Here is a 14,569-nt window from a genome sequence, read left to right as displayed (position 1 = left end):
TTGACCGTTTGACCAGATACTGTAAACGTAGTCCTGACACGTCGGTGTACATGGATAGCCTCCGTATTGTATCAAAGTCGAAGGAATTTATGACGTTTTTGGCTAATTCAGCTGAAGAACTGATGACCTTGTGCCACGGCAAGGTGTCCAAATTTGCAAATGTTTCTTCTAGGCTCAGAGTATTCATCACGAAACTTGCACACAGTGATCGCCTAGTGCGTCTTCCCTCAAACTGTCCTCGGGCTCAAGGTCACTGTGAAGGTTGACCGACTGGTGGAGGCAGAAATAAATATTTATTCCTTTCTTCACAACCGTGGCTCAGTGTGTTGGATGCAGTGCAGCCAACTAAAGAAAAATCAAACTGGAAAAAGAAAAATGACAAATCTTCAACTTAAACATGATCCTGTAAATGAAACTGAATAGAAACAGCTCTGCACTGGGCTAAACCTGCTTTAACAACGGTCCCTGATAATAAAGACTCTGTGGTCCGCTCTGCATCATGACCTGGCATCCCTGAATCCAGTGGCTCATACTACTACTTAAAATAACAATTAAATACAAATCAAATAAGTTAATGGATAATTCTATATGTTTAAGGAAAAATAAATGTATTGATTAATAATACATGTATTTAACTACATAACTGTTTAAGGTTTTTATCATTTAATGTCAGAATGTGGAAATTTGCTTCTTTGTGTGATCATTTAATTATTCGTTTTTGCATAACTGTACGATATTAATGTCCAAATTCATTCTTGTGAAACACTCCAGACTCGTGTGTGTACTTAGAGGTCCGTTGTGGGGTGGGATACGTTATTTTTGCACTGCTAGAGTCGGCTCAGAAAGGCTTTACATCACATTTTAATCACGTATTCTGTAACAGCATAAATCACTGGTCTGTGTGTTGTGTTCACTGGAATGCATCATCTCTCCGTCTGACACCCAACTGTGATGCATTATTTTTTATTTTGTTTTCATGTGAACTCACACTTTTCCACCTTTAATCACTTCTGGGTTTGTTGTGTTGCATCATCACCGCTCACAGCTCTCTGAGTGTCTGGTGTTTGTTCTGGGTAATCAAACAGTCTTTTGTTTTCCTTCATCACTTCTCCACTTTCTTTTTTTTTTTTGTTTCATTGGGGAGATGGATAACAAGTGCTGCTGTGAATGTCACCATTAATCTGCTTTCCAAACAAATTAGCGAGGCCTGGTTCTGGAGTCCGTGGTGAGTTTGGATTTGCAGAGTCCGATCTGCACGGAGACGCTGGGAAGGGCGTTGACTTCATGGGAGCTTCCTGCTCTCTGGACCCAGGAAGCAAAGCAGTGGGAGAGTGTGGGAAGAGGCTAAGTGAGTCTTCGTGGGTCTCTGAAGACCTCAGCTGCGGGGCAGAGATTAAACGGGACATGCAGGCCAGCAGGGGGAGCCCTGAGTGGGCAGGAGCTGCAGATCCTCAGAGGGCCATCAGTCTCGACGCCTCCGAGTGCCTCAGTGAAATGAGCAACCTCTCTGGAATGTCTTTAGTCCGCAGCACGGCTTTGGAGGACTTGACATCCATTGGGGACAGAAACTTGTGTGTTCCTCAGGGCGAGGAGCTCATTTCTGAAGAAACAAACGATGGACTGACTGCTGAAGGAGCAGCTCCGAAGCCCCTCGGTGACTCCGGAAGCAAAAATATCACGTCAGAAACACCCCGGGCTCCTCATACGCAAAGTGCGCTCCAGTCTAGCTCCGATTCTCATTGTGAAGACCTTTCCAAGAAGCAGCGCCTTTTTAACAAATTGCCATCTGACACGGCAGCTGAAAACAGCGGTGACTCATCGTTACATACAGCCAGCTATTCAAAGCCTGACATTTCTAATGACTCAGAGATGAGGAGCGGTGTGGCTCAGACCACCGGCACCGCCGAGCTCCAGAAAACGCCCCCCCAAAGCACCCGAGCCAGAAAGTCTTTGGTGCCGGTCGCTGTTTTCAAAGGTCTGTGTGCTGTCATGTTCACCAGTTCAGAACCAGTCCTCTTCAGTTCACTCCTTCCACTCCTTTGATTTCCAACGCAGCTTCTGCTCTGTGTTATGCAGCACTCTCCCTCCGAAGTGTTTCTATGGACGTTAACTTTGACCCGAGGAGAAGCTTGTCGTCCTCCCTCCCCCCACTTTAGCTTTTTTCTTTCATCTCTCCATCTCTGCTCACTTTGCTGGTTATGCAGCCCTAAAAAAAGCCACCTTTTTGTTTTATGTGTTTTCTTGCATGCTGCATACCCAACATCACTCATTTCACTTTCCATGAGAATGCATTCTGGCACGCTCATGGAAGCAAAAGTCTTAACTTATTGCACTTGGGTGGATATGAAAATATAATATAGATATTAAGCTTTTAAAAAAAGGTGCCAAAAGCTAAAGTTTGCTTCTATTTCTTTTCTATAGCTCAAGGAGTGATGGATAACGGAGATAAGGTACGTCACCAACGGCATTTTTTAGGTTCAGTCGCTCATTTCTTTATGCCTTTTAGTTGTTGTGAAATATTCTGGTTTATTAAAACCTTTGGTTTTATTTTCTTTAGTTAACAAACACGACGTATTATTACCCATGTCTATCACATATATTCAACATTTAACTGAACTCCTTCCAGCGACAGTGTTGAGCTCTCAGTAACTACTGTTTTATTATCAGACTAAGAAAATACTGCAGTTTAACTCAAACTGGAGCACAAACACTGCAAACTATAATATTTATATATTATATAATCCCATCAAAATGCTGCAAAAGCACCAATATCAAAAACCTGCTGGACTCCAATTAGTGGAGGTGATTCATAATAAGCAGCTAGCAGCTACACCTGCCTGTGTTGGACATTTTAACATGCAAGTCTACGGAGATTCACTCACATTTGGAGCAAGTCTCAAGTGGCCACAGGAGGAATTGCAGTTTTTAGGCACTGGCCTCATTTCCCAGGATGATGCCTCTCGACTTGAACCAACGACTCTATAAAAGCTGGTTCATGCACCTGCCTGATTTGCCCAATAGCACACCCCCTTGAAGTATAATAATAAGAATAAATTGGATTGGACGCCCTATCTAAACAGCAGGGAGGTGGGGCTTCTGTGCCTGAGATGACCATATTAGGACTATCCCCTCTCTTGGCACTACATTTGTTTGTGTAAAAACAAGATCCAAGTTATAATAAACCAGAACATTTTATTCATGTCATAAAAAAATCCTTTATTTTTATCATCTTTCAGTTATTTTTAATCATTCTTTTGTTTTGTGGTCATTGTCATTGGACCTTTTGTTTTTCATTCATTTCTTCCTCTTCATGAAAAAGACTCAAACTGCCACCACACCGACCTCTTCCCCTCAAAGACCGTCCATAACCGCCAAGGGCGCCAAATCACCTGCATCCTCCCGAAATGGCCACAGCTCGATCCCCATTAAAGTCAGCAGCACAGGGCCCAGGCAGCCTGGAGTAAGTACAGGTCTGAATGCAGCTTAGAGCTCAGACGTGAGCCGACTGACTCGCTCAGTTTTCTTCACACTCGCTGACTGAATCTTGTTTGAAACGGTCAAAGAAAAACATGGACTGGAACCTGATTCCTCCCTCTATTATCACCAAACATTATATGAAGAAACAACTCATCAATTCCCCACTGATTAGTGTGCAATGTTACTGCATTCAACCATCTCCAAGACGTCTCTTTGCTGGAAACTAAAATAGTGTTGTGGTGACTTTCAGAGCGGTGCAAAGTCTCAGACTCCAGGGGCCAAAACTTCTGCCAGAACTGCAGCTCAACCAGGTACGAGCCGAGGACTTTGTGCTAAACTCAACTTTTATTTTACTGATTTTAGTATGGAAGCCTAAAGCGGACTGTATTAGCCATATCATTTAAACCTGAAACACGCTCATTTTTACAGCAAATGGGTTTGGCTGTAAATTTACTTTTAGTTTGCAGACTGTGATTGCCCTTTTCAGTTAAATATTTCGGTAATTTCTTTATGCAGAGAGTCAATATTCACAGTGTTGACCCTTCTTATTCACACCTTCTGTAATTCTCTGCTGGATATCAGCTTCTGGGCCAAATCCTGATTGATCGAGATCCATCCATCTGGAAAATATGTGTTCGCCGGCTGGGAGTGGTTGTTAGAGGTTCCTAGTGGTAGTTGCTTTGGTTGCTTGCAGGTTGCTGCAGTCACTTGTAGTCCCTGATAGACACCAAGCTGTCTGCAACGCAGGCCGTGCTGTAGTGCTTGTGCCTCACCATCTCAGAAGGTACAAGCAATTTTTTTTTCTCCCCCCCTTTCTCACTGTCCCTCTCCCCTTCTGTTTTTCCTTTCCTTCCTCTTTCTTTCTCCCTTTCCTATCTCTCACTCATGTCTGTCCCGTCTGTAACATCTGAAAATAAAATATAATAAATAATAAAAACAAAGATCGACCAAATGGACCAATACGGCAATGCCACGATGATCCATTTGGCAAAGTAAATCCATTGGGTATCCTTGTTGGTCTTCAGACAACAATTCTGATGGCTAAAGAACCAAATGGGACAGGCGGAGAAAAAAAAAAAAAAAAGAAGGTACAAGCAGGTTGTAAGTACCTCACAACTCCCTGCAACCTCCAGCAACCACATGCAAACCAGCTGGTAGAGGTCGCTGACCAGTCTCTGTGTGACTGGATCTGTGGTTAGGAAACTGCCCACATCTAACCAAGAATCAGTGGACTCTTTGCATAAATGTGATTTATGTACCAGTAGAAATGTTATTATTCTTTACTAAATCACAGAAACAGGCATGAAATAATCTCCCCCCAAAATCCAAAAGCAACAAAGTGAATGGAAAACAGAAATTGTGTCGGTGGCTAAACAGCTGTGCAGAGAAACTCTTCAAAGAAAAAATGGCACCTAACGGGTAAAATAATTATTTAGTCTGCTCTTAAAGCTCGATGTGGCTCAGGGGGTTGGGAAGCGTATCTGTAACTGGAAGGTCGCCGGTTCGATTCCCGTGCTCTCTGTCCTTGTCGTTGTGTCCTTGGGCAAGACACTTTTCCATACCGCCTGCTGGTGTTGGCCAGAGGGGCCGGTGGCGCAATATGGCAGCCTCGCTTCTGTCAGTCTGCCCCAGGGCAGCTGTGGCTACAACCGTAGCTGCCTCCACCAGTGTGTGAATGTGAGAGTGAATGAATAGTGGCATTGTAAAGCGCTTTGGGTGCCTTGAAAAGCGCTATATAAATCCACTCCATTATTATTTTTAATATAGGCTTCCGTATTTTTGGAGTACGCGGTAATGATGTGTTATATTTTCTGTGATCTAGCTCGTGCCAACAAATCCCTCACTCCAAAAAATGAAAAAGGTAAAAAAATCAAATCAAATAAAGGAAATGATTAGAAATCGCTTCCAGCCTTGCATGGCCACAATAACACGGTCTGATCTGCTGTTTCTGGATCAAACTCGGTCAGCTTTTAGCCAGTAGAGCTCCTAGTATGCTTTATTTTTTATTATTTTTTAATGATTTCTTCTACACTCATCACACTCCTCCTAACTTATAATTTCTCTGGATCCTCTAGATGCCAGGAGTGGACAGAGCAGCCCCGGCACTCCCAAATCCCCCGGTAGCCAATCAAATTCTGCAAAGTCAGGGGCCGATGCCAACAAAGTGAAGAAGGTGGCTGTGGTTCGCTCCACCCCCAAATCCCCGGGCTCGCTGAAGAGCCGTCCACCGGCTCCTCTGGCTGCCGCGGCGCCGCTGCCAGACCTGAAGAACGTGAGGTCCAAGATCGGCTCCACAGAAAACATCAAGCATCAGCCCGGAGGGGGAAAGGTAACCCAGGAAATACTCTGAATACACCCCCTCACAGAACACTGCCCACTGAGTTTGCAGATCAGAGTTTTAACATTCACGTGACCGAGTGGAGTCGTCTATGATCCAGGCGTATATTTCTATGTGCCATTGTGGGTTTTTAATCATAAAACCTTTTCCTGCCACAAATGTGTCCCTCTGTTTCTGCAGCGTTTCATTTTGGCCTATTGGTGTATCATGGATAGCCTCAAAGCTGTTTTTAACATCATTTCTTCCTCTTTTAATCGCTGCATTGTGATTAAACGTGATGTTTTGCAGTGAACCGTGGCTAACAGACCGAGAGCCTCGAGAGTCGTTCCAGTTATAAAAACGATCAAATCTGAGACAAAGTTCCTCAGAATCAGCTGATATTTCTGCACAATAACGTGATGAGACCAGGCAGGAAGTTCAGGTTTTGTCCAGGTTTCAGGTCTGAGAAGCACCTCTTAAAAACTGCAAATCAGTTTTGTGTAACATCTGATGACCCCACTCGGTCATTTTACATGCTTGAGTTTTAATACCAACACAGAAGGCCCTGAACCCTTTGTTGTTCCTTCCACCTACCATTTCCCTGTCATGTCTGTTTCCAGAGTGGATTTGCTCATTTAGTTTTTTACTTGCTCCATTGTTACTTTTATTATTACATATAGGGCATTATTTCAGGGGCCAGCAGCTATGAAGAGAATGAAGAGCACACAGATTAACTAGTTAGTTTAACTTGAAGAGAAGAGCACAGACAGGTGAGGGAGACAGGTGTAACAGTGAAGATGTAAGGAGGATGTAGTGAAGGTAAGTGGGAAAAGAGGATGCTGGGATGTGTGGTGACCCTAAAAAGAGGAACCGAAAGAAGAAGACTAGATGATGACGATTTGTCAGGGTGAGATTTCAGAAGTTCAGGTGTTACTATACAAACACAAGTCAGGCAGCTGACTCACAATAATCCGCACACCTCAGGTCTCAACAGACAAATACACTAAAGATTATTTTAATCAAGTTAGTTTTGATAAGGACACAATGTAACTTTTTAAAAAAAAGATATTTTATTATTATTGTTATTTTTTTAATTTCAATATTATTTAGCTCTAATCTTCCCGGGGCAGCCGTGTCTCTAAGAAATGTTTGTGGAAGTAAAACTCCAGTCTGCAGCTCAGTGTGTCGAGTGTAGTCTGCAGTGTGATGTCGGTGTGTGTGTGTGTGTGTGTGAGACGCTAGAGGTTTATTTTAGCTAAAGCCATGCAGGTCGTTGGTCTAATTTTATTCAGGGTGCAGTCACGTGTCCGATGTTTTACTGATGAAACTCAAAAGTATCACGTGTTGTGATATTTATGGACCAAAATAAATAATTCAGCTCCATTCAGAGTTCAAACTAGAAAGTTTTTATTCTGGTAGATGATAGAAGAGCTGAAAAATCAGTCTTTGGTTCCTGCCAGTGTTGGACAAGTAAAGAAATGAGAAGAAGTGAAGACCAATGCACACTTTGAATTATCGACTCTCACCAACCCCGCATGCGGTCACACTCCCGCACGAGTTTCTTCCCACTTCTTTAATCAAATCAAGCCATCGTCTAAACTCTAAATCTAAAAGCTGACATTTTCACTTTTCCAGGTACAAATCCTTGATCAGAAGTTGGACTTTAGTAATGTGCTGTCTAAGTGTGGCTCCAAAGACAATATCAAACATGTACCCGGTGGCGGCAATGTGAGTAACTGGGGGATGAACTCAACTCCAGACTCTTGAGTATCTCTGCAGTTATGACCATCAGAAACTAACTCCTGGTAAAAGCAAAGTGCTCTCCTCTAATGATCCGATCAGAAGGTGGACTGGATGTGGAAACACAATCTGCTCAATAATCCGTAATTGGCATGGACTGCATATAAAAGATGGATGTAGCCACTGTGGCATCACTCACCCTGGTAGGCTGAGTCCCGTTTAACAGCTTCCAGCTGTTTGTTTTGGTCTTTGACGCCTTAGTTTTGGCTGAGAAACTGAGGTATGCAACGCAGCAGCGTCTTCCAGATCACAGGGAAGGACAGCCCTAGACGTAGCCACCAGTATAATCACGAGCTTTCTCTTCCAGTAACCGCTACTGGACTTGGTTGACAGTCCCAGAGGTATATGGTGCTGCACTGGAAACCACCTTTTTATTGCTTCGGCCATTAACAGATTGTCACCCATAGTTAGCACGAAAGACGGCAACTTGTCTGCACCAACCAGAAATGTTTTACCTTCAGAGTAAAAGTTGTCCTGCTGCTGCAACCAGCGTGTTTCAAAAGGCACAACTTTTATTTTGAAACGGTTTGTGATGCAATTTTTCAAGTTTAGCGACGGCTCCACAAACAGACAAGTCGGCTTCTACTGTGCAAACTGTGGGTGACTACGGCGGTCTGCTAGCAACTAAAGCAATAACAAGGAGGTTGTGGGTGCAGAACCTTTTTTGCATCAGCCAGGAACCAGTTGGTGAATACACAGTTTTCTGTAACAACCAGGTGGTTGCCGGGTGGTTGCCAACTAGTCTCTACGCCTGTAAGACAGACCTAACAGACCAATCAGACTGTATTAGCAGACTGACGATGCTTTATGGCAAAATAAGCTCAAATCTAAGAAAACAAATAAATAAAAAAAAAAAAACGAAAAATAGCTGTTGAGTCCATTCAGTCGTAAGAATTGAGTTGCTACCACGTGATTGGCTAATTAGTTATTGCATTATGAGCAGAAGGACAGGTGTACCTAACAAAAACTGCTTTTGGCTACTACAGGAGTCGCCCTCTGCTGGACACAGAAAGAATGCAGGTTTAATTCAGCTCACTGTTCAGACCCAGAAGCTACGTCCATCATTTATATGCAGTCTATGCACATAAGACTGAAGTTTTTATATGATTTTAATTCTTTCACTGAAAACTGGTGATGTACTGAGCTAAAGCTGGCATCTTTAACATTAAACTGATTATTGATTTGCTTTTAACACAGAAAAAAAAACACTGTTATATAGTTCTGATATTTAACAAATAGCTCTGTCTGTCCCAGTTAACATTAACACAGCCTCCTCGAGTTGGTTATGTTGACAAATTTGAGCAATTTTTAAAAAAAAATTAATACAATTTTTAGTATTTCTTTTTCATTTAAGTAATTTTGTGAGTGCAGCGTATTTCCTTAGTTGCTTTTTGTTTTTTATTCATGTTTCTGTTTCTAAAGACATTTTTTTTTACACTTAATTAAGTTTTAATTAACTTTAATATCCTTGCTAAAACATCTGTTTGAAACTCTGCAGCTGCATTAAAACATCGCTATTTTTGCAATCTGCTCCACTAAAGTCGTCAGAAAACTGACGACTTCCTCGAAACGTGACAATTATGCAGAGTTACAGATGGCAGCTTTAATGCCGAGATCTCTTTCACCATCTCACTTCCTCCTTTCGGGCTGATTCTCTCCCCCCAGCTGTTCTCCTTTTATTTCCTGAAGAATTTACTTGTTTTCTGTCTTGTTGCAGGTCAAAATCCTCGAGAAGAAGCTGGACTTAAGTAACGTCCAATCTCGCTGCGGTTCTAAAGACAACCTAAAGCACACGCCTGGTGGAGGCAAGGTGAGAGAGACTGTAGCTTTAAAAGAAGTCCCACTAATTCCACAAAGGCACAAGCAAAGGGATTATTCACAAAGCCTGTTGCATCATTTACAAGTGCAGTTCAGCTTGTTTTACAAAAAAAAGCAACTTCCTGTCATTACAGTAGCGCCATTCTATGAAAATCAGCAGGTACCTCACACCTGACCTCATCAGAATCAACTGATTATGCACTGAAAATGTCACATGGACCCAAATACGCCAGGCTCCCCCTGCAGCCTCGCTGCTCTGTGACTCAAAGGGTTAACAGTCTCCCCCTCACCTGTGCACTTCTCCATCCAGACTGAAGGATTTCAGAGGTTTTCAGAGTCTGACGTGACTAAATCTACAACTTTATCAGTTCAAGTTCAAATTCAAGCACATCCTCTCAATAAAAAGAGGAAATGTTGAATCCATTTTTACAAATTCTGTAAAAAGAGCTGTCGTGGTAAATAATCTCGATCTTTTCCAAAGTACCTGTGATTATGATGCCAGAGATGGTGAGCAACATCCTCCACAGCGTTACACCACCTCGTCCATCCTCAACCGTTCATGAGAGGCAGGATGGATCCGTGCTTTCGTGGGGTTTATGCCACATTCTGACCCCACCATCTGAATGTCGCAGCAGAGACTTCGGTCTTCTCTTGTCTAATTACTGTGCATCTGCCTCAAGGTTCGACGTGTTGTGCATTTAGAGTTCTCTGTGAACCCACAGATGGATGTGTGGGGAAAAGATGAACAGATTCTCAAATACTCCGCTAGCACCAACAACCACACCATGTTCAAAGTCCCTTAAATCACCTTTATTCCCCCCAGTCTGATGGCCTTTAGCGGGTCTTTCACCATGTCTACATGCCTCAATGCATCAGGTTGCTGTCATGTGATTGGTTTTACTTCCTCCCTGTCTCGTTATGTCGGATTAGTCCCAGCTGTGTTTCCCTCCTGTTTCCCATTCCCTTGTTACTCCCTTGTGTATTTAAGCCCTGTGTTGTCCTCTCTTTGCTGTGTGTTTCCTCCGTGCTCCTGGTTTTCTAGCCTCCCAATGTTGACGTCTTAGTTTCCAGTTTCTATCTTCAAGTTTGGGTTTGTTTTCCATTTATTTTATGGATTATTTTTCCCAGAAAATAAAGCTGCTGCTTTGAGTCCGGTTTTCCGTCTGAGAGCCGTTTGGTTCTAACCGAGCCTGCCACTCAGCATCAAACCATGACGGATACCTGCAGTGAGGAGCAGTTGAAGAAGATTTATCTAAAAAAGTATCTGATGAGTGTTTAATGTCATATTCTTGCATTTATAACTGGTGCTGTCATCTCTCTGTGTATTTATCGATCTCTAATGAAAAGTCTCAACCCTGTACGGTCAAAGTCATCACAGGATTACCTTCAACTTTTTTCTGATTGTTTCATTTTTTCCCCGATTGTCAAAAATGTGGAAAACAGTTAAGTGAAAATAAAATTAAAACCAGTTTTACTGCAGGTTAGAGTTGGAGTCATCTCCGATGATGACTTGGCCCTCAGAGGTCTAACTTGATGGTTGCCCCTGTACAGTTTGAAAACCTCTGAAATGCTTCACCTGATTGTAATGGCTTCAAAGCACCAGTGCGGCGATGTGGGGACATCTCCTCACGAGTGTTTCGGTCAGCTCTCACTCCCCCGAGCCTCAAACTTGTCCCTCCAACATCTAATCTTCCTCTCCAGTAATCGTCTTCATTCGCAGCTCTTTGCTTTCGCCGCCATAACTGTGTTTTTTCACCCCCATGTATCAACTTTCCAGGTGCAAATTCTCGATAAGAAGTTGGACTTGAGCAGTGTGCAGTCCCGGTGTGGCTCCAAAGATAATATAAAACATGTACCTGGTGGTGGCAATGTGAGTAGAGGTGTGCTTCCACTGAACGCATCCTCAGAAAGGAGCACAGATCCTCCCGTCTGTGTCCAGCCCTTCTGACCTCCCAAACGCTGACCTGTCAACTTCTCCCATTAACAGTTTTACTGAACTCGTGAACAGATCTGAGCGTTTCATACTAGAACAGCACTAAACCGCCCTCCCAGTGCTTTTCTTTCACTGGTTTAGATGCTCTGTAGTTTCTAAATCAGAGTCTTCTTAGTTTAGTGGATCTACCGTGTTATGCAATGCTCTGCGTCTCACGTAAGCCCGATAACTCTGTTGAGTCTTTGCCCTCAAATCTGTCCCTGAAGCCACACGCATGAATCCTGTTTGTGGACATTTTTATTTCCTAAAACCTTGATGTGAAGTGAACTAATTGTCCCCTCAAAGTGTCCCGATCGGGTAACAAAGAGCCCCGCTGTCCTCGGCTTCTCCACCAAACAGTGCCTGTTGTCCTCCACGCTGAGGTGACCTCAGCTCGCAGAGAGACTGAGCGCTCTGTGTTTGCAGACAAACAGCCAAGAGTGACATCATCTATCCATGCATGGTGATGCATGGCTGCTGAAATCTGGCTTTTATCAGTTAGTGCAGAAGATGGTCACTCGTTTTTCTGCACTGGGGTAAGGTCGCACCGCTCAGATTAAAACTTTAAGTGTTAATCCAGTGTGTTAGTCGGTGCTGTTAATCTGTTTCCTTCCATAACCCGGTTCCAGAAAGCAGGTTTTTATAGTCAAGTCTGTCGTAAATGTAAGGAGAAAGATGGAAATCACAGATTTATTATTAATACATATTTAAAAAATGATTGGTCATCGTGCAACAAGTGAAACCTTAAATTTAAAGACTCCACACAATCCCCCATAAATCATCATCTGATTTCATTGACTGACTGAGTCGCTCTTATCTAAAAACAAAGGTGTTGATTCACTAAAAGCTCCCACGTTTAGAGACAGCTCCAACGCGACTTTAAAGTACGACTCAGAGACCGTTAAACCTGCTTTCAGGAACAGTTTCACTAACAGGCCGGTTTTATAGGATCAGTTCCTCTGTGGCTGCATGCAGGGCGACTTCAGAGCTGCTGACTCTGCTGGTCTGCATTCAAACTCTGTTTGTGCTGTTTTTTTCCTCTCAGATTCAAATCGTGCACAAAAAGATCGATCTGAGCAACGTTACATCTAAGTGTGGCTCGAAGGACAACATTCGTCACAAGCCGGGTAAAACATTATTCCAACTTTCTGCTTAATTTTAGGTGACGAGCTTTTGTGAACAGAGTACATAACGACAATATAATTAGTAGCAGAAGTCTCCTCCACCTTCAGTGTAAATGCAATACCACACGTAGTAATTTATGTTCATGCCTCTGCTCTGAATACCATGAAAAGCATTAACCTAAGAAGCTGGGGTGGAGGTGGGTTGCAAAGCGGCTTGGAGAGCCGAACGGCAAACACTCAGTCTGCCTTTTTTATTTTCGGATGGGTGGGAACAGTCAGCTGGTCCCTGCTTGAAGGTCTCAGGCAGCTGTGATTATTTCAGTAAAACATTTTTTAATGATGGTTTTCTTAATATTAACAAAAACTGGTTAAACTTGTGTAGCTCTGATTGTTTGATTTTAAAAGCAGGAAATGTACTGATGCTGGTTCTTACACTAAGTACCAGTACAAGTTCTTCCACTTCTGTAATAATGGTGCTGCACTCAGATTATAATTTTTTTTTTAGGTGGTGGAAACATTGAGATCAAAAACGAGAAGCTGGAGTTTAAAGTTCAGTCCAAAGTGGGCTCTCTGGGCAACATCAGCCACATTCCTGGAGGCGGGCAGAAGAAGGTGAAGTAAAAATCCACCGATGCGCTCTCTGCAGGCTAAAAGCAAAACGCTCAGGGCACCGTGGCGCTTCGTCACAGTTCTGTATGGAGACCAATCCGTGCCAAGAAAAAAATCGGAAAACAAACATTTTGATCTTCACTACATTCAAATTTCTACAAGCTTTTCCTCTTATTCCTCTTAAAAGTTAAACATCAGATTTTTTGTATTTATTTGTTTACTGCTAATGCAGTTTAAGAGTAAGATAAAAAAAAAAACGAGACAAAATTTGCAGCTAAAAACTTCAAAAGCATCATATTTACTAATGAAAAAATAAATAAATAAAAATTCTAGAACTGAAAGTACATAGACAATATACACATATAATTAAAATTCAATTTAAATTAACTAAAGTTTGGCACCATTTGGCCTCAAGCATGTTTCAGTGCTCGGCTCTCTTCTTCGGAAAACCAGCTTTCAGCTCTTCTGCGTCTCTGTGGGTGAAACACACTCAGCAACACAGAAACAGCAAAACTAAAACCAGCGAGAACATTTCAGCTGATCTCTAACAGCCACGCTGACGTTCGTGAGGGTGTCACACACACAGCAGCTTTTAGAGCTTTTTTTTTGTCTTGGTTTTTCTGCTTTTTCCCTCCTTTGTTCAAGCTTCCATTTTCTTCATCCTGCTGATTTTCCCTTCATTTTAAAGTTTTCACTGTCGTTCTTGTCAAATTTCACTGTTGTGACAGCGTTTCGGGGTCACTGGAACTAAAAGTTTACAGGGGAAAAAAGGCAATTTAAAGAGATAAAGTTAGCAAAATTTATGTGAAAAAACTGGCAATGTATGAGAAAAACAGTGAATAATTTAATAATAATAAATTGGTTTGTTTCTTTCTTGTAATTTTATCACAATTTTCTCATATATTCATCAGATTTTTCTAATAAATTTCAGTTTTTCTAATTTTACCAATTTTCTCCTTTAAAATGTCTTTTTTAATCTCAGAAATTTTGTCTTTTTCTTGTAAAATAATTTTAAATTCTTCAAACTTTAAAATTCTGATTATATTCTCTGAATTTGACTCCTCCCCCAAGCTCCTCACATTTTTTTATTTGTATTTTTTTTTTTTACCTTCAGCGGCCCTGAGACGCTGTGCTGCATTTTCTCATCAATTGTTTTGCTTTATTTTATTTATTTTTCATTTCTGTTGAAACCATCACGTGTATTTTTGTTGCATGCCTTTTTATTTCCTTGCTGGGGCTCCTCTGTAGAGGGAGAAGGGGAAAGACGGAGAGGGGAGCACCTCAGACAGCCCCTCGGTCCTCTCCCCCGCTGTCACCCCCCCTCAGTCACCTCCGACTGTCCCTTCAGCACCCATCACACCCATCCTGACGAACCCTCTCATAAAGATTGAGGACTCTTGTAAGTACCTACAAGCTGCTTCATCTCAGACTCTCAGACATGAGACATGACGT

General features: G+C 42.3%; 1 protein-coding gene across 24 annotated transcripts in view; it reads left to right on the top strand.

The window, feature by feature from the left end:
- LOC309713243 (microtubule-associated protein tau-like) overlaps positions 1-14,569 on the top strand; it is a 38,724-nt gene that overhangs the window by 20,204 nt on the left and 3,951 nt on the right. For 15 of the 24 annotated variants that reach the window (XM_082544698.1, XM_082544687.1, XM_082544708.1 and 12 more), the window contains 9 exons: positions 2,422-2,450; positions 3,320-3,460; positions 3,728-3,788; positions 5,553-5,806; positions 7,430-7,522; positions 9,312-9,404; positions 11,190-11,282; positions 12,430-12,511; positions 13,014-13,120. In XM_082544698.1, coding sequence (XP_082400824.1) covers positions 2,422-2,450; positions 3,320-3,460; positions 3,728-3,788; positions 5,553-5,806; positions 7,430-7,522; positions 9,312-9,404; positions 11,190-11,282; positions 12,430-12,511; positions 13,014-13,120 — 953 coding nt within the window. Of the gene's footprint in view, positions 1-2,421; positions 2,451-3,319; positions 3,461-3,727; positions 3,789-5,552; positions 5,807-7,429; positions 7,523-9,311; positions 9,405-11,189; positions 11,283-12,429; positions 12,512-13,013; positions 13,121-14,365; positions 14,517-14,569 lie in introns of all 24 variants that reach the window. The other 9 variants (XM_082544688.1, XM_082544710.1, XM_082544702.1 and 6 more) reach the window with 6 other exon arrangements.

Source organism: Aulonocara stuartgranti (genome assembly GCF_965226115.1).
Source record: "Aulonocara stuartgranti genome assembly, chromosome: 8".
NCBI lineage: Eukaryota > Metazoa > Chordata > Actinopteri > Cichliformes > Cichlidae > Aulonocara > Aulonocara stuartgranti.
This window is presented reverse-complemented; position numbering and strand designations above follow the sequence as displayed.